Source organism: Ascaphus truei, chromosome 8 (assembly GCF_040206685.1).
Source record: "Ascaphus truei isolate aAscTru1 chromosome 8, aAscTru1.hap1, whole genome shotgun sequence".
In the NCBI taxonomy this organism is placed as follows: domain Eukaryota; kingdom Metazoa; phylum Chordata; class Amphibia; order Anura; family Ascaphidae; genus Ascaphus; species Ascaphus truei.
In genome coordinates, this window is record NC_134490.1 from 26,812,091 (window position 1) to 26,830,330 (window position 18,240).

General features: G+C 40.6%; 1 protein-coding gene across 5 annotated transcripts in view; it reads right to left on the reverse strand.

Annotated features, from left to right (window-relative positions):
- CCAR1 (cell division cycle and apoptosis regulator 1) overlaps positions 1 to 18,240 on the reverse strand; it is a 57,054-nt gene that overhangs the window by 5,417 nt on the left and 33,397 nt on the right. For 4 of the 5 annotated variants that reach the window (XM_075610926.1, XM_075610922.1, XM_075610924.1 and 1 more), the window contains exons 15-21: positions 17,533 to 17,616; positions 16,514 to 16,699; positions 8,420 to 8,611; positions 6,067 to 6,318; positions 3,346 to 3,484; positions 2,119 to 2,213; positions 1,169 to 1,315 (exon numbers count right to left, since the gene is read on the reverse strand). In XM_075610926.1, coding sequence (XP_075467041.1) covers positions 1,169 to 1,315; positions 2,119 to 2,213; positions 3,346 to 3,484; positions 6,067 to 6,318; positions 8,420 to 8,611; positions 16,514 to 16,699; positions 17,533 to 17,616 — 1,095 coding nt within the window. The remainder of the gene's footprint in view (positions 1 to 1,168; positions 1,316 to 2,118; positions 2,214 to 3,345; positions 3,485 to 6,066; positions 6,319 to 8,419; positions 8,612 to 16,513; positions 16,700 to 17,532; positions 17,617 to 18,240) is intronic. The other variant, XM_075610923.1, reaches the window with a different exon arrangement.

Below are 18,240 nucleotides of genomic sequence, written 5' to 3' on the forward strand. Positions count from 1 at the left end.
GTTACCTTTTCATTCTTCCTCCCTTTTTGGAGATCAAAATAGCTACCAAGTCAGGCTCACCGTGAGCATATAGGAAGCCCCAATGTCATCAAGGCTTCTTACTGAATGGCCCTGGCGACCATCTTTATTTTTTAAAGGTCAACAGTTCACCAGCAGATTAAAAAGATACATATCTTGGGAATCTTGGTGATCCCCAAAGCTGGGAATAGCATGGGCTCACCGGGTTTAACTCTGCAAGCCCCATCCCCTAAAACAATACCCAATAGGGTAAGTAAGGGGTTGATTACTGCTTTAAGTTAGCACATGGCAGAACTACAAAATGTCCTAGTAGACTGTAAGTAGTCCAGGCCAGCTGAGTAACAATAAGAATACAAGGGGCACACAAGAGACAAAACAGCTGTCTCCGCTTCCCCGGATCTCCCCTTTCCTTGTTCAGTTGACCAACACAACACAGGAGTTTTCCATTATGAGACCATGGAAAGCTGTGGGTGACTGAGGCCACCGTACCCACAGCTAAACCAGCAGCTGTCCCAGAGCTCCGCAGTTTCAATGCGGAAGTGCAAGACCGGGGGGAAGCCGTGCACACGGAGTCAGGAGCGGAGGACGTGACCCGGAGTTGGGTCGGAATGCACCACAAGGCACTCACTGTGTGTTACCAGTGGGGAAAATGTGAGTTTTGTCCTTTCCCCTCTGTGTGGTGTGTCTTTTAAGTAAACTTTATTACACTATAGTGTTCTTTCTTTTTCTTTGCATTAGGATTTGCTACAGAGATGATTGCACTATTCAGTACTTGTCTTCCCTTCCCAGGTGAGCTTACAATGTGTTTTTGGTGCCTGAGACACAGAGATAAAGTGACTTGCCCAAGGTCACAAGGGGCCGACACCGGGAATTAAACCAGGTTACCCTGATTCAAACTCTGTGTTGTTTAGACTCAGTATCTTTACTCACCGCTCCTACATAAAATCTATAAAAATTACCATTGCCTAGAAGGAAACGTTACTCTAACATTATCTGAGCTCTGAACAGACATTGGTATTCTGTATTCCACTGCAGTAACAAGAAGTAATTTAAGGTAACTTAATGCATTTTACATAATATATACTCATTACTGAGATCTCTGGCTTCCTTCACGCCTCTCGGTCTTGATTACATACGTTTTCATAAGTACCTGAGCTCGCGAGAGATGCAGTCCCAGGGTATAAATAATTTCTTCTAAGTCCTTCTCCAATAGGTAGCCACAATGGCTTTGGTCAAAATAAATAAAGGCCATCAAAAGATCCTTATTGACTGTAACCATTTGCTTCTTTTCTTTTTCCTATAACAATCAACACAAGATACACAGAGAAATAAGGGCAGAGGAGACTTTGTAGGCAAATATAGCAGATACACATAGGCCAAAGTTAGACCTCTTTTTAGAAAGGTAAGGCATAAAGGGATATGGTCAACAAATTAATTACACCGGAAGATGTTGATGCAGGGAGAAATCGGATTCCTGGCAAGTGTTTCACTGGGGTTTTATTGTTTGCCACCCGGAGTGAAACAACTATAAAGTATGATTATATATAAAGTCCTGTTAAAAGGTGTGGTTTTGCAGAGGTTTTTCTCCACTCGTACGTATGAAGCAGGGGGTCTCCGGAGTTAAAGAATGTTAGTTTCCAAGATGTGTACCTCCGAAGGTGCTGCCGGTAGCATTCCCGGCTGGGTAAATCTTCTACAACACAGGAGCCAATAGGAAACCGCAACATAATCCGGCACGGTTTCCTATTGGCCAGCGAGCCACGGGAGATTTAAGGATCAAGGAGCACTAGCAGCACATACAGAGGTAGGAAGTTTCTCGGAAAACAAGAGTTCCCGAGATCTGAAATTAACATGGTTCGGCTCCAGACCCCTGGTTTCACTCCTCTATAAAAAGAGCTCAATTGGGAAAACAATACAAATCAAAAATCAATTGGGAAGTATCTTAAGAAGGAAAAACTGTTTTTGTTTGATATTAGAGAAATCACTAGTTTAAAAGGAGTTTCAAATGAATGGCGTGAATACAAATGTAACTAATCAACATGATCAACATGATCTAAAAGTTCGCTGGTTTATAAAGGTAAGATTATTTAGACAAAATACCTTATCTTTTGATAACCTCTCCTTGCTATATCTATTGCCATCTCTTTTGTCTTCCCGTTTGTCCTTGATGCTTGAATCATCATCGTCATCCCGGTCTATAATAACAAAAATTGATATACATGTATACCGTGACTTTCATACGTGACACTATGCACCTAAAATTAGAGGTCAGGATTATATGAGCTACATTAAGTACAGAGAAATAAACAATGCTATAGAGAAACAATTTATATTTCAGGCACAATTTAGCTAATGTTATTAAAGCAGCACTACATGTCTTTCCCCCTCCCCCCCCAATATGTTTGAAGCAGGGGGTCTCCAGAACTGAACCGCATTGTTAATTTCAGCTCCAGTGACCCCCTGCTTCCCGGCATACTTAACTCGGAAGGGGGTTCTGGTAGCGGCTGGGCTAGTTGGGGCTAACAATGGCAGCTTAAACGTCCCGCGGGCCAATAGGAAGACGTGATGTCATGCCTTGCAGCTTTCTATTAGCCCACGTGACGCGGGCCATTTAAACTGAACAGAGATACCAGCACCCCCATCCGAGGTAAGTATCTCAGGAAGCAGGGGGACCCCGGATCTGAAATTAACGCGGTTCAGCTACGGAGACCCCGTGCTTCAATTTTATGTAAAAAAAAAAAAAACGTAGTAATGCTTTAATGTTCTTAGGAAACTGCATAGCAACAGAAGGGCTGCTTCTATAGAAGCAAGCAAGGTATTCTGCAATGCTGTATGTGACCTCCCACTGCAAAACTACAACCAGAGAGCCAGGAACCCTCTACTGCTATCAAAAGGGGCACAGGAGACTTGTCTTGGATCTTAGCAAGTTGGTTACATTCATCGTCGGTTGTGATACCATTTAGGGAACCAACATGACAGTTCTTCATGGACGACACTATAGTGCATAGGTGCGCAAACTTTCTCGGTGCTGCGCCCTCATGCCTGCTCTCCCTCCCTGCTCCTTACCTTGTCTTCAGCGTCAAATGACACCAGGTTGCCAAAGACAAGCTAAGGGACATTGCAGAGGTCTCACGAGATCCCCCGGCATTAATTTAAATGCCTCGGGGAAGAGCAAGGGGCCTCTACAACCGCCCCCGAAAAATGTTGCACCCCCAGTTTGTATACAAGACCAAAACAAGAGCTGGTGTGCACTGTGTTTTCACAGATTTCTTACATTTAACTTCTTAAAAAGAAAAATGGGTCCAATTAAGAGTATAAAATAATGACCGTTAAAAGTAAAAGATGTGCTCATTCGACCTTCATAGTCACCGTCATCCTCTTCAGCTCCAATAGGTTCATACTCTTCTTGGTGATCATCTTCCATGTCATCTTCGTCTCTGTAATCATCTTTTTTTCTTTCATCCTTCTGAAAAGTAATTGTGTAACAGCGGGTAAATGATTTGCTTTGCTGAGCCCATACGGAGCAAGTTGCAATCTCTTTATGAGAAGACTCCGGAAGTGAGGGCCCTTAATATTCAGAGATTCAGCAAAAAATGAATTTGTTTCAAGATAAACATATTTTGCTAAAAGAGCTATATATGCCGGTAAAGGCGCTACGAAGACGGAATGGCGGTGCACAGCAAATATGAAAAAAAAAAAAAAAAGGCTCGAACTAGCAGCGGTTTGAAAAATGTATTGGCACATCACTAAAATAGGGTTAAAGAAAACAAATTAAAAAAAACAGTGTTTTTAACCCTGTTTTAGTGATGTGCCAATACCTTCCTCACGGCAGGAGCACGCCAACAGAAGCTTTACATTGGATTGTGAAGAACAGAGACTGTGTTTACATCAGGACTTCCCTTTGCGATCAGACCCTGGCTTCTTCTTTTGACCCCTTTTGATGGACATTGATATACTTTACCAATCTTAGTTACTTCAATCAAGAGCACTTAACGTATTGAGGGGGATTCATCACTCAAAGTGTATGTGGACTCATTCATTATTTCTTATACTATCTCAACCCCACTTGTACAGCTCAACCCCATTATAGTGCGATCCGTTCCAAAGCGAATCCGCTTATAACGCGATGTGAGCGTGGCTCCCAATAATATGCAGTACCATGCTGCAGATCTCCTACCATGCCGTTTTCTAGCCTCTCCTGTGCCCTGCTGGGGTGACCAGGGCTTGTCATGTCCCAGGTGGCAGGAAGCTGGCTGCCTGCCCCCCCTCCTCAGCATCAAATGACGTTGGTTACCATGCTGATGCGTCGCTCTGACAGTCTGTTCATGGGGAACACACACACACACACACACTGTCTCTTTAAGGGAGCTGGCGCTGATTTTCCTCTCCCTCCCCGTCAGCCTGAAGCTGAAGGCAGAAGCAGGAAGGGGAGAGAGCTGCCAGCTGCTGCTGGGTCAGTCCTGTGTGGGGGTGCCAAAGCGCTGCCGGGTCTGGGACAGCTGGGAGAGTTATCCCAGCTCTCTCGGGTTGGCAACCGCGGACCCCTGTAATAACGAGATCAGATTCTTTGGGCCCCAAGCACCGCGCTTTAACGGGGCTCAGCTGTATATATTTTTGGATAATTGCACACAAGGTTTTTGATGCGCGGCTTTTGGGGCTTTGGGCCAATTAGCTTGTATGCTGGTAAATGGGCTGTTGCTATGAAACACAAAAGGTAATAAAAGTGTGATACTTTCATAGAGCCATTACTTTTGCTTTGGTCATGAGATTTAGGGCATGTCTACCAAGCAATGCTCTTCCTTTAGATACCTTCTGGCGCTGGAATACATTACAGCTTTCACTTGAATAGATAATGAAGCCGCAGAAAAGTGTCTTATGTACATAACAAGGCTTAATGAAAATGGGCTTTAGAATGTATTTAAAATATTGCTTATTTTTATTATAATTGTCGCTATATTTAATGAGAAATGTATATTGGAAGTCTGACCAAAAAATAAATAAATTATGGTTTGCGGTCTTTTAATAAAGACACAGATATCCAGCAAGCTCTAAGAAACCCCCAAAATTACCACATAATATATATGTATATCAGTGTCAATTGGAGTGCTACTGGGCGTGGCTAAATGTATACAACAAAAAACAAAGAAGCCCAAAGCTACATCATATATGACAAAAATATACAGTGAAATACCTATATATCGCTTGAAAAAGGGTCATTTAGTTAAACTCTTTGACCAAAGAATTTTAAGCCTGCATGTCACATCAAGGCATGACCAAATTTGCAGGTCCTAACATTAACTGAATACAATTCCTATTTACCTCTATAGTTATAGGAAGAATGATCACACTGGATCTGTCCCAACCAGCTGCATGAAAGACCTGTTTACTTAGAAAGTGGGGAGGGGCAAACTTAAACCGAGGGAGGGGCCAGTGTTAGGACCTGCAAATTTGGTAATGCCTTGATGTGGCTTACAGGCTTAAAATGCTTTGCCCAAAGGGTTTAACTAAATTACCCTTTTTCAAGAAATATATAGGTATTTCACTGTATATTTTTGTCATATTGGATGTAGCTTTGGGCTTCTTTGTTGCTGTCTTTTAAACAACTTCCGGGAAAAAGAAAACACATGCAACATATAGAAAATCTTTTATCCAATTCCTTTAAAAATGTAGTCAGTGGATATATGAAATGCTGTGGTCAAACACCATTAAACATGCCACATCTACGCGCTCGGTCCCATCAATCCCCCTAAAGTCCAAATTTATATTACGAAGCCTCGTTTTCCAAGCAAAATAACTTTATTTTTAAAAAAAAATCTGAAGACCACATTACTTTTTGTTTGTCTTCTCCAAGTTCAACGGTCAAATTATACAAACCTGCGACCAAGTTTTCAGGCCTCAGTATCCCTGGGGCAGACGGTACCAAAACTTGGGTTCAAGTACAAAATAAGATTTGAAATGAGAAGCGCAATATGCTTAAAAAACTAGCGCAAGCCTGCAGGGCACACGGCTATGTACTGATTTAGGGAGGTTTTGAACTGATCTACAGACCTTTCTGTTCTCTTTCTCGTCCAATTTCAACTTGTCATCTGCAGATTTCCTCCGCTTGGGTTTTGGCTCATCATTTTCTTCCTCCTTCTCTTTTTTCTCTCTCTTCTCTTCCTTCTTATTATTATTATTATTATTCTTCTTCTCCTTGTCTTTCTTCTCGTCTTTCTCCGGAAGGGCTAAAAATTCTTTATATATCCGCACGCCAAAATCCCTTTGAAGCATTTCATTGAACAGTTCTGCAAACAACGAAACCTGAAATAAGAGTGTATAAAAGTTAGCATGCAAACAATTAAAGGGCAAAGCCATTGAAAAAGGTGAATTTGCTGGGGCTGAAATGTTGGCCAGATTCTTTGATAATAATTTCACGGGTGATATTAATACCTGTTACTGTGCTACTCTACTGGGATGATTCTCAAAACTGCAATATTGCGGAAACGTATACAGGAATATACCAAATATGTATAAATGGGAAGGATATTGATCCGGGGAGAAATCCAATTGCCAATATTTGGAGTCAGGAAGGAATTTATTTTTCCTCTTATGAGACTTAATTTGTTGCCTGACTGGGGTTTTTTGTTCACCTTACTCTGAATCAATATACTGTAAATACAAATATAGGATAAGTATCTGTTGTCCAAATTTAGCATAGGTTGAACTTGATGGACGTATGTTTTTTTTCAACCTCATCTACAATGTAACTATGTAACTGCCATTGAATTGAGCAACTTAACGCATAACTTGCGCTTCTGTACATTTTCCATTTTTTTTACTTGCCACAACCTGACCTGCTAATAAATGGCCCTTGAAGACTGGAGTTGACCACCCCTGACACAAGGAGAGCCAACACTGGATTTAAACCAGATCCACCCACTTCAAAAGGTACATTAACCCCGAGCTACTCTTTGAGCCTATAGAAAAACGTAAGGCTTTGTTTGGTGAAGTGTTTGACCGAGGGAAGGTTTATGGAGTATAGATCTCATCCAGTCCCCGCTGGTTGCTTTTTTTGCATGGTGTTTTTTTACTTGCTTAAGAAATGCTTTCCAATGTTATTTTAATTTTTTTATATCTGATACTCTGTTCAGCCGATATATGCTTGAAATATTAAGTGTCTGGGAGGTTAAAGTGGAGCTCTCTCAAGAGATGAGAGATTAAGAGAATGTTGACTGTTAACACTAAAAACCATTAAAGAGCGGGACATGCCCAGCGGGCAAGATACCAACATTATGGAAGTTAAACTCATATAGGCTTCTGGATTGGATTGGGGCTTGAAGTATATCCAGAGATACACCATGAACAGTATTGTTTCAAGATCACATGGAGGGCAAGACAGGATGTAATAGGTATATATTGAGATCTACACAGTTTTCAGGTATGTACAAGGAGTTAGAAGAGCAACATTACAGAGTGTAATGCAGCAAAAGGTAGGCATTAAAGGAGCAGTCCAAGCGATATTTTTTTTTATATATATAATAGGCTTGGAAGTAGGGGGTCTCTGGAGCTTAACCGCGTTGATTTCAGCTCCGGTGACCTCTGCTACCCAAAATTCTTACCTCGGGAGGGGATTCTGGTAGCGACTCCGGTTGGGGATAGCAAAATGGCGACTTTAATGTCCTGCGTCACACGGGGCAATAGGAAACTGTGACGTCATCCCTTGTGTTTTACAATTGGCCCGCGTGAACACGACCTTTAAACTGCAGAGAGATTCCATCACCCCCTATGACGGCAAGTATATCTCAGGAAGCAGGAGGTCCTCTGAGCTGAAATCAATGCAGTTAAGCGCCGGAGACCCTCTGCTTCAAACCGGTTTAAAATAATGTAAAAAATAAATACATAAATAAACCACTTTGCTTGGACTGCTGCTTTAAACCAACAATTTTCGATATTAAAGACCTACAGCCGTAACGCTAGAACACTTTCATCTTCAGGAAAATTATCTAGTTTATAAAGGTTGCACCCTTCCTTAACCCTACATGGTGGTTAAAGTTTAAACAGATCATAAAAGTTCAAATTTCCTTGCACCACATCAATGTTATGGGAACATACAGAGGCAACAGTGTTGCTACGATTTAAAGCATAAACAGTAGAGATTTATGGGTCTGTGATTCATAAATCTACTTTCAAATTTGTTTTTATGATGTTTGCGATAAAGATGATGGGTTATTCATATTTCTATTAATTATATGTATATAGAACTAGAAGACAAACCATAAATCCTATTTTTAAGAGCAATACTTACACGTTTGCAAACATTTTCTATGCTACCTAATTAACAATTACTTGGAGAACAATAAAAATGAAGTTGGAAATAAGTGACAAACGAGCTTCTTAAAAATTAGCATAAGTAATGGTGTACCTCAAAGGAGTGTTCCTTGTTGTCCTCTATTCGGTAATCTAACAAGACACTCAATGACATTATGCTGCAATCAAACTTCCCATTTTTTGCTGTCCAGTTTGGATGTACAATAATTGCGGGTTCATCAGGTAAAACGTATCTTTTCTCACGCCGCTGACGCTCCGTTTCCTCTTGACGTTTCCTCTCTTCTTCCTAAATATTAAAGTATATACATTTGCATATATATTGATATAAATATGCATATACACAGATAAACATGCAGATTATTCAGCAATATACAGATCTATATCGATGTATCTATTGATATCGATATATATATATATATCCCTAATATATACAGAAAAAAAAAGGACTGCGCTTGGGTATAGTGTGATAGAAAATGCAATAATAGTATATAATAAATAATAACAATATAAAATGTATATATATGGATTTAGAAACCATATACAGTAAATGAATTCTTACTGTGCAATCAGACAATGCATGAATAGATAATAAAAAAATGCTAATCATATATATTCATAGTTTTCACATCACAGAAATCACTTCATTAAATATACACATATTCTTCAATTTTATTTACATGTATATTTATTCATTTCATCACATCACAAAGTGTATTGACTTCTGGAGGTGGGGTGTTGGTGGCTGTACTGTACGGCTGGGTCAGGTTGAGATTCCTTATGACCTTGGATACATGTACCATGTGCGCATCCATCTCTCTTTAGATATTGTAGGAGATACATTGGTCTCATACCTGTCTCTTTTTCTGCGGTTCTTTGAAATATTTTGTATATTTAGTTAATTCATCTATCTTTCACTTGTATGAGTGGATACATCTATATTTGGGATATAGTTCCATCAGCTCTACAAACGGACTTTTTTTATTACAGATTACATTATCTGATATTAACTACATGTACTAAATGCATGTTTTATTATATTTCATTTGTTTTATTTTCATTTTTCGTTTTTTATTTCTTTTTCCTTTCTATTATATATCTTTATTCACATTCATTTCCTTTATATACATAATTCAATCACTCTTATATTATTTTAAGAATATTTAATTAAATTAATGTTTTTTTTTTGTTTTTTCTAGGTTTCTTTCTTTCTTCATATTTGATTGTATTTTAACACTCAATATGTTTATTAGCATAGATTTTTCCAATATATCAAGTCCATTCTCCTCAAGCTTTTATTTATTTATTATTTTTCTACATTATCAATGGTTCTTTTTTTTCTTATTGTTTCACTCAGTTGATTTCAGGTATTTATTCTATATATAATCAAAACTGTTTGTATTAGAAACATAGTAATAAGTGTCAGCTTTTTATATCATCAGCTATGGGTTGATGAGCCCAAATTTAGGGATGTTCATTATTGTTTTTTATATAGAGCTGCCTATTTTTCTGTATGCAGGAGGTATTAGACTAATTATCTGCACCTGATCTATTAATGATTCTCTCAATTATTCTTTGATTAGACAAATAGGGTTCGAGGGTGTATATAAACGTGAGTTACACACCCAGAATCCATCCCCTGATGAAAACAGCTTATGCTGTTGAAACGCGTAGGGACAAGTGTGCTGTGGGTCCTGTTAAGCGTCTCTTCTGAATTCTGGCTGTAATTCTCCTGCTCGATACCAGTGGACTTCGTGTGGTGTCATCTGATTGTTCCGCCACACACAGTGCCCCCGGTAGGAACCTGGATCATCGGCTGGTGTGTTCCCGGGGGAAGGAAGCTGTGGTGAGCCCAACATCGTCAGTCTCTGCAGGCAGAGGCACACGAGGGCTGTACTTTGATGCAGTAGAGTCACGGAGCGGAGCAGAGGAACAGCAACGCCTACAGAACCATGGAGCATGAGTATTAACTCATAAAATGCTTTTTTTATTCTCTTTGTTTGTGAGTTCAATTTGAACATTTTTATTGGGAAATTAAATACTTTTTGCACAGTAATGCACTAGGATTGGGCACTTTTTTCTTTCATTATATATATATATCCCTACTCAATGGTCTTGCAGGTGCTGAGGTTAATGGCCTGTTTTCTCCACATTGCTCCAACAAATTTTCCCATTCATCCAGCCATCTTAATTTTGGTCAACACCGATGTCTTGATATCCATTAGAATCAAGCAAAGTCCAACAATGAATTTCTTCTTGCGATATATCTGTTCCTCTGCCATTTTTTTTTTTTTTACCTTTCTGATTGTCACAGAACTGGTTTGCATTCATTCCTTTACAGTCCCTTCGGTGAATAACCAGCGTACATCTATCCATACTTCAAGTTGTCTGAAGCTTCTGGATGGTCTTTGCACTTAGGATCCAAGTTTCACATCCATATGTCAGCACATGTAGGATACAATGCTCACACACTTTCCTTTTGAGGCACAGTGGAAGGTTCCCTTGCAAGATTGTCTTGTTTCTTCTAAAATGTGCGCCATCCCATCTTCATTCTCCTATTGATTTCATTTGAAAGATTGCGATCCATTGATACTCTGTCTTCTAGTTCTATTCATTTTTATCTTTGCAGAGTTGTCACATTTGTTGATCACTTAGGTCATGCTGAGATTCATATGGAGGCCAACTTTTTCTTTTAACTTGCTATGCAGGTTCTCTGATTTGTTGCTGGAGGTCTTCTGGACTTGTGGCAAAAATAACAAATGTCATCTGCAAAGCATAGGTGACAAGTAATGACCATTGATTTTGATTCCTTTTCCTTCCCAAGTCAAAGTCTTGAACAATTCTTCCAGCGTTGTTGTGAAAAGGGTTGGTGACATTGTGTCTCCCCATTACACATGGTTGCTGACACTTAGCTAGCATCTTCGTGTAATTGAAGGGTTAATGTAATATTCTCATTATTGTTCCTTATACCAAAGCACACAGACTTCTTAATGCCTTAAAAACCACGCAGATGTAAAACAGAATCAATCTTTTTTTGTAATCAACAAATCTCAAGTGGTAAATTCATTACTTCGTTAGATCACTTCTAAACCTTGGATATGGTCCAATGTGTTGTACACACTGCAAAATCCCACTCGTTCTCTAAGTCAGGGGACATGATACGCCATTGGTGGCTTCTTTTTGCTCTTCCTCTGCTAAACTATTCTCTGTGTTATCGTACAACTTCAGATAGAAGTCCTCAACTCTCTTTATGACAAGTGCAGTGTCTTTTATTGTTGATCCATCGTTGTTCGAGGATAATGATTTTCTTCTTCCCAATCATAAGCTGTTGTTTAGTCGACTTTCATCTTTGATAGCCTTCTTCACCACACCAGTTATACGCTTGCGGATCGTCTTGCACTGATATGCATATTCAATTCTAGTTCTTGCGTCTTGGGATAGCTTAATTTGTTGGTGTTTCATCAGTAAATCCTTGGTTTCATCTGATATTTTCTTATGCTTTTTATTAGCGATTCCTCCAGTATTTTCCAGACTTTGAAATATAAATTTTTTTTTTAAACTTATATTTTTATTAAGATTTTCAAACATAAATGGGAAGGGGCGGGGTACAGAAAAAGAAAGGGGAGAGGGGGAAGGCAGGGAGAACAACCATTTTGTGACAGAATTCTTACAATGACAACAATCCCATAACATAATACAATGTTTTGAACATAAACATGGTCCTAGGATTCCTTTAAAAAAAATTGTAGTACAAATTTGAGAAACCATCTGGGCCCGGAGCCTTTGATGGCTTCAGTGAGCTAACCACCCTTACTAACTCTAACCAGGTTATTTTTGTATTTAACACTTTGTGGTCTTCCTTCGATAGTTTTGGGAGGTTACAATCTCTAAGATTGGTCTCCATCTGAGTCAGGTCCGGGACTTTAGCTTTCGGAGTTGAGTTGTCAAGATCATAGAGATCCCTATAAAATTTAGCAAATTCCTCTGCTATCTTTGAGGGGCTATAGGTCACTTCTCCCCCTTTTAACCTAATAGCAGGGACTAATGTTCTCGACCTGATCTCTCTAAGTTTATTAGCCAAATTAAGTTTATTATAAACGGTCCGCCTTATCTCACTTATCATAATACATCTGCTTGGTCCACTTAAGAGCTCTCTCTATATCCTCTAGTTGCACCCTCTTAAGTTCCTCCCTTGCCTGGGTCAGAATTTTATACATTTTCCTCGATGGGTTTTATGTGATTGTTCTAATTTTACAAATGTTCCCGTTATATTTTTTTTGTCTTTCTATTTTTGCTCTCTTTCTTTGTGATGCTATTGAGATGAGCTGTCCTCTGATCGTGGCCTTATGTGCCTCCCATAGTATTGATGTTGATTCTAAAGACTTATTCTTGATATGAAAATAATTTTTGGGCGAGTCTCCAATTTGTGCGCTAATCTCTGAGTAGTTATAATAAGTCGTTCATCCTCCAATAGAATGATTTATTCCTAGCAAATGGAGGATCGAACAGGATCGCCACTGGGCGTGGTCTGACCTCGTGATAGGCCCTATATCTGAGTGGACCAATACCTCCAAAATACCCAGGGATACAAATATATTGTCAATTCTGGAGTACGTATCGTGTGGGGGTGAATAAAAGGAGTAATCCTTCTGTCCTTTATGTGAGCTTCGCCAAGCATCCCACAGACCATATTCTTTAAGTAACAGTCAATTTCTTAGCTACACTATAAACCATAGCAAAGTGCGATTGCCCTGGGTGGGTGGACTTCTCCACATACGTATCTGGTACCATATTAAAATCACCTCCCAATATCAATAGTTGCTCTCGGCTATCTGCCATGGATTCCAGTGTTTCCCTTAAAAAAAAAAAAAAATCGATTTGTCCCTCGTTGGGTGCATAGACACTATGCCCCCCCACCTCTTGATCTCTCGTAACCTCCAATGCCTGGAATGGAATGTCCCGTTTAAATCAGCATCAGCAATCGCAACCACTCTTTTTTTGCTAGTTAAAGAAGAATAAAATGCTATGGGCTATGTCCCTCTAAAGGTGTTTGGTGGTTCCCGAGTATCAAAAAACTATATCTGGTTTCAAAATGTCTAAATTCTTTTAGAGCCAGTCTACGTTTACCATTAATATTAAGAGCTGTAACATTCAGGGATACGAACTTCAATGGTGCTTGACTAGTCTTTTCCTCTCGCGCGCTCTCCCTCTCTCTTTTCCTCTCGCGCGCTCTCCCTCTCTCTTTTCCTCTCGCGCGCTCTCCCTCCCCCTCCCTTCCTCACCCTCCCTTCCTCACCCTCCCTTCCTCACCCTCCCTTCCTCACCCTCCCTTCCTCACCCTCCCTCAAAAGTTTGAGCAGCAAAAAAAAAAAAAAAAATTTGGTTGTAGGGAACAAATGGGGATAAAAAAATAAAATAAAAAAAAACAAAGGGAAGGGACTTTTCCCCTCCGGGAACTTGGGCAAAAACAGCAACATATAAACTGTAAGATAATATGAGTGTAACCAGCCACTCATCCCAAATTTGCGGCCAGACTATGCCTGGCCTGACGGGCATATGGCCCTACTGGGGGCGACCCGACGTCGGGCATGCAGAGCTCCCACCGATCCTGCACACCTGCCTCTTTCTGCTCTCCCTCCCCTGATCGCGCCCTCACCACAGCTTGATTACAATGTAAAAGAGCCTAATAAAAAAACGTCCATTCCCAACAACCGTGGAACAAATACATGTATAAAACTTTTCGTGTTAACATATACTTATAGGGGTAGGAGTAGGCTTCCCATTTACAAATATAAAAACCTGGTTTCATATTTTATCTTTAAGTGTTCATTGTAATTTAACCTTACAATTGTCGAGCAGTAATTTGCTTTCAGCTTCTCGGTGGGGCTTAGTGTAATTTGTATCTATAAACAAGAAAAAAACTCCAGCCCTTCTAAGTCTTTGGGCCGAGGCCCCCTCACCCATCGCCAATCCGTGTGTGCACCGGTTTCGTCTGCCGATCAGTTGTAGCAAACCGGCACCCAAGAAGCAGGTAGCAGACTCCAATCTGTATATTAAGCAGTCCCTATAATATATTGGAAGTAGTATAGAGGGAGACAGGGATAAAAAAGTGGAAAGAAGAGAGAAAACAAATATAGCTACACATCTGGGATATCTTTCCCCGGGATGCCATGGGTCGCCAGTCAAGGAGATGGCCACAGACTCGCCGAGGGTCCTCAAAGCCACCGTCAGTCTTGTATCTTATCTCCGGGCAACCGCACCCTTAGCCAATCGATCGTCATTCGTGTAATCTTCTCGAGGTTTTCGGTGCCGGCCCGAGCCCTCCCTGGGGTCAGACCCAGCACCGACAGAAAAGATGCCGATTCTTCCAGGTAACGAAGGGAGACCTGTCTGCCTCCATTGTTTACTACCAAGCAGAACGGAAAAGCCCACCGGTAACGAATACCCTTTTCCTGAAACACCACCGTCACTGGACACAGCCCTCTCCTCCTCTCAATTGTCATGCTGGACAGATCCTGGAAGATCTGGGTGCAATTGTTTTCAAATTCAATTGAGCCTCTGTTTCTGCAGCCTTTTAGAATCCTTTACTGGGTTGCATATTGGTGGAGTCTAAGGACTACATCTCTGCTTCTTTTGGGATCTTCGAATCTCAGTCCTAGGGCTCTGTCCATCAGGAGATCGCCATCTTGTAACTGGGTGTCAATTGACGTAAACAGTCTCTTAAGGTATGGCTGGAGGGCTTCTGCGACTCGGGGACATGACGGATTTGTAAATTCTGCCTTCGCTCTCTGTTCTCTAGATAGTCTATACCATCCCTCATGGCTCTTATCTCTTCATTGAGATGCAGGACCTCATCGTCAGTATTTACCTGATATTGTAAAGAAATGTCCATTTTATTTTCAAGCTCCGTAGTTCTTTTAGCCAGTAAAGAAACTTCTACTTTAGATTCCTTTACAGCTCTATCCAGAGCTGACTGAAAGCCCGCTTGCATTTCTCTGAGCATGTTCTGGAGGTCCTGTTTGGTAATTACTGTGTCTCACTCTGCCATACTCCGCTCTCTGCCAGGAACAGCTCTCACCACTGCCTCTTCTCCTGCTGTAGCCCTCTCCACAGAGTTTCTCAGGGTGGCCTTTCTATCAAACATGTCTCCCTTAGGTCCCGCAGCTTGCCTATCACATTCCCTGGTTGTTGTTGTAGCTGCTCGCTGTGCGCTCGGCGGCGCCATCTTTATTCCTCCTTCTCTTCGCTGCCTGTCCGTGGCTGTAGCGGGAGAGATCAGGAGTCCCCGGCTTCGGCGGGTTTTTTTGTTGCCATCTTTAGTTTTCGCTGGTTCCCCCGGCCGGCGTGGCATCTCGTGGAGCTGTTCGGAGCGGTGATCAGGGGTTATAGCTAAAACGGCGGAGTGCATGGAGCTTCCCTAACTTGCGTGCATCCGCGATGATGTCACACACGCGCCCCCACCCCCCCCCCCCCGAAATATAATCATCTTCAGTGTTTGTTGAAGTATTCTCATGCATTTCGAGCAAGCCGAATCAATTTTTCAGGTCTAGTTGAAACACACTGCCGTTATTACGGATGATCATGGTTTTGGTATTTTTAATCAGTTTTCTTTCCATTCAGATGTAATTTGTAGTGAACCAGTTGGCGATCAATCCTTGTGTCAAAACAGTTAGGGGTTGTGCAGCCTTCAATCACGTTTCTCTAGTCAATTGAATTCTTTATTCCATGTTCCTTTTCTCGTTTGATTCTTCTTGAAGAATAAACGAATGACGTCCAAGTTTTCACATTCTACCAATCTGTCTCCATGTTCATTGCAGCTGCCGAAATCATACTTGCCAGCGGACGTTTTGTATTTCTGCTGGTCACCAATTTTTACATTGAAATCTCCCATAACGATCTTGAGGTGACCGTTTATTTTGTCGTCAAGTTGATTGATTTCATCGTAGAAATCTTCCACTTCATTATCTGTGTAATGTTGATGCACTTGGATTATTTGATGCCTGTATCTCTTTGTCCACTGAATGAAACACACACACACACACACACACTATGTTGCATATGAAAAGATTAAACAAAAGCGAAGCTTAATGGTTACATTAAAAAGTGCAATACAATAACTGTGCACAATATATAATCGTTGCAAATATCAGCTGTGAATACCAACAAAGAAAACATCAGAAGGAAAGAAAACCTCTTTATCGTCTTCAGATTTTCTTTCTTCCTCCTCTTCCTCTTCTTTTTCAGATTTTTCAAGCTCCTTTTGCTCTTCTCTTTGCTCCTCTATTCTAAGTTGCTTGGTCAACCGAGCTATAAGCTGAGATTTAAGACCTTTGGAACTCAGGGTTCGACTTTCCAACTCCTTACGAAGGTCATTTACCTGGAAAACAAGGGCGTCATAATGCGCTAGCTGCAAAAGAAATACACAAATATGGGATGCTAACTGTAAGTACCAACTGAAGTTGCTCTTGCAGTGAATGAAAAGTAACTACAAAAGCACCTATCTTAAAGAGATCTCCCGGCCCGCAAAACTGTAATAGTGAAAATGTTAGGCTGTTCTGTACGTGGAGAGGTGCTATAAAAAAACATCAAAGTGTCACGCATTAAGAAAACACTGCGGCAATGTCAAGACTCTTTAAAAAAAAATGGCAAGTGTCAAAATCTTACTCTATAAATAGAATTCAACACAATTAGCAAAGTGCTACATACATCATTGGCACGATACGGATAAAAATACACACATCTCTACCTACTGCATAAGGAGGAGAATGAAAGCATTTTCAAAGGCAGCAAGTTGCTACGTTAATGAACCACTTCAATAATGTTTGAAGCTTTTTCTATAAGCGTGTGGGGAAGCTTTCATCCAAAATTATGGGCAAAGTCTACACCAGGGGTGGCCAACTCCAGTCCTCAAGGGCCATCAGCCGGTCAGGTTTAAAGGATATCCCTGCTTCAGCACAGGTGGCTCAGTCATTGACTGATCCACGGATTGAGTCACCTGTGCTGAAGCACGGATATTCTAAAACCCTGATCTGTTGGTGGCCCTTGAGGACTGGAGTTTGCTGCCCCTGGTCAACACCATCAGAACTTGCTTCTACATTCAGTCTCAAGTCTATTTATTAAACCTTTGCCTAAAGTGAGAAATATTTTGTTTGCAATGGTCAAAACAAATGGATCGTAAGACTGTGCCTAGCAAGAGTGCAGTAGACATACCTTCATTATCTTTGGGTCAAGTTTGGACCAATGAGTAGGCGTACAAATTTCTTTTGCTTCCCCGTCATCTTTGTCCTCTTCTTCCTAATGCAAACATAATAAAATGGTTATTAGGTTATTAGCAGAAGGTTTAAAGCACGCTTTATAGTGTCGCAGATCCGTGCAAGTTGCAAGGTCACAAATGTTTTCATTGTCTTCTCCTAAAGTTTTTGCTGAGCCGCATACACACAGTCTACCACTTTCACTGACCACAAAATCACTACGTCAATCAAAGCCAGATCTGTGAAACACAAAAAGGGTGATGAATTAAATGAATAAAACCAGGATGTACAGACACTGTTGGTCTACAATGACTTTACAGTGTATATAGTTACACCTCTATCATTAAAATCACTGTTAAATCCATCTTTTTGCTATTTTCTTTTCTTCCACAACAGCCTAAAAAAAACCAAATGGATCAAAATTTGCCTTTGCAAATTCAGAGATGAAAATGATAAACATGAACCTTAACAAAATGGTGAATATGGCTGTATTTCACTAAACAACTGACCCCCAGATTCCAGCAACTAGTTCTACCATAATAAAATCAAAATCATTTTAGAGTTTTAGTGCCAAATCACTTCGCTTCCCCCCCCCCCCATTCCACGTTACGAAGTTAGTAAACGACAAGGATTCGCTACACTGCCGACATCTGCTTTACCAGTCGAC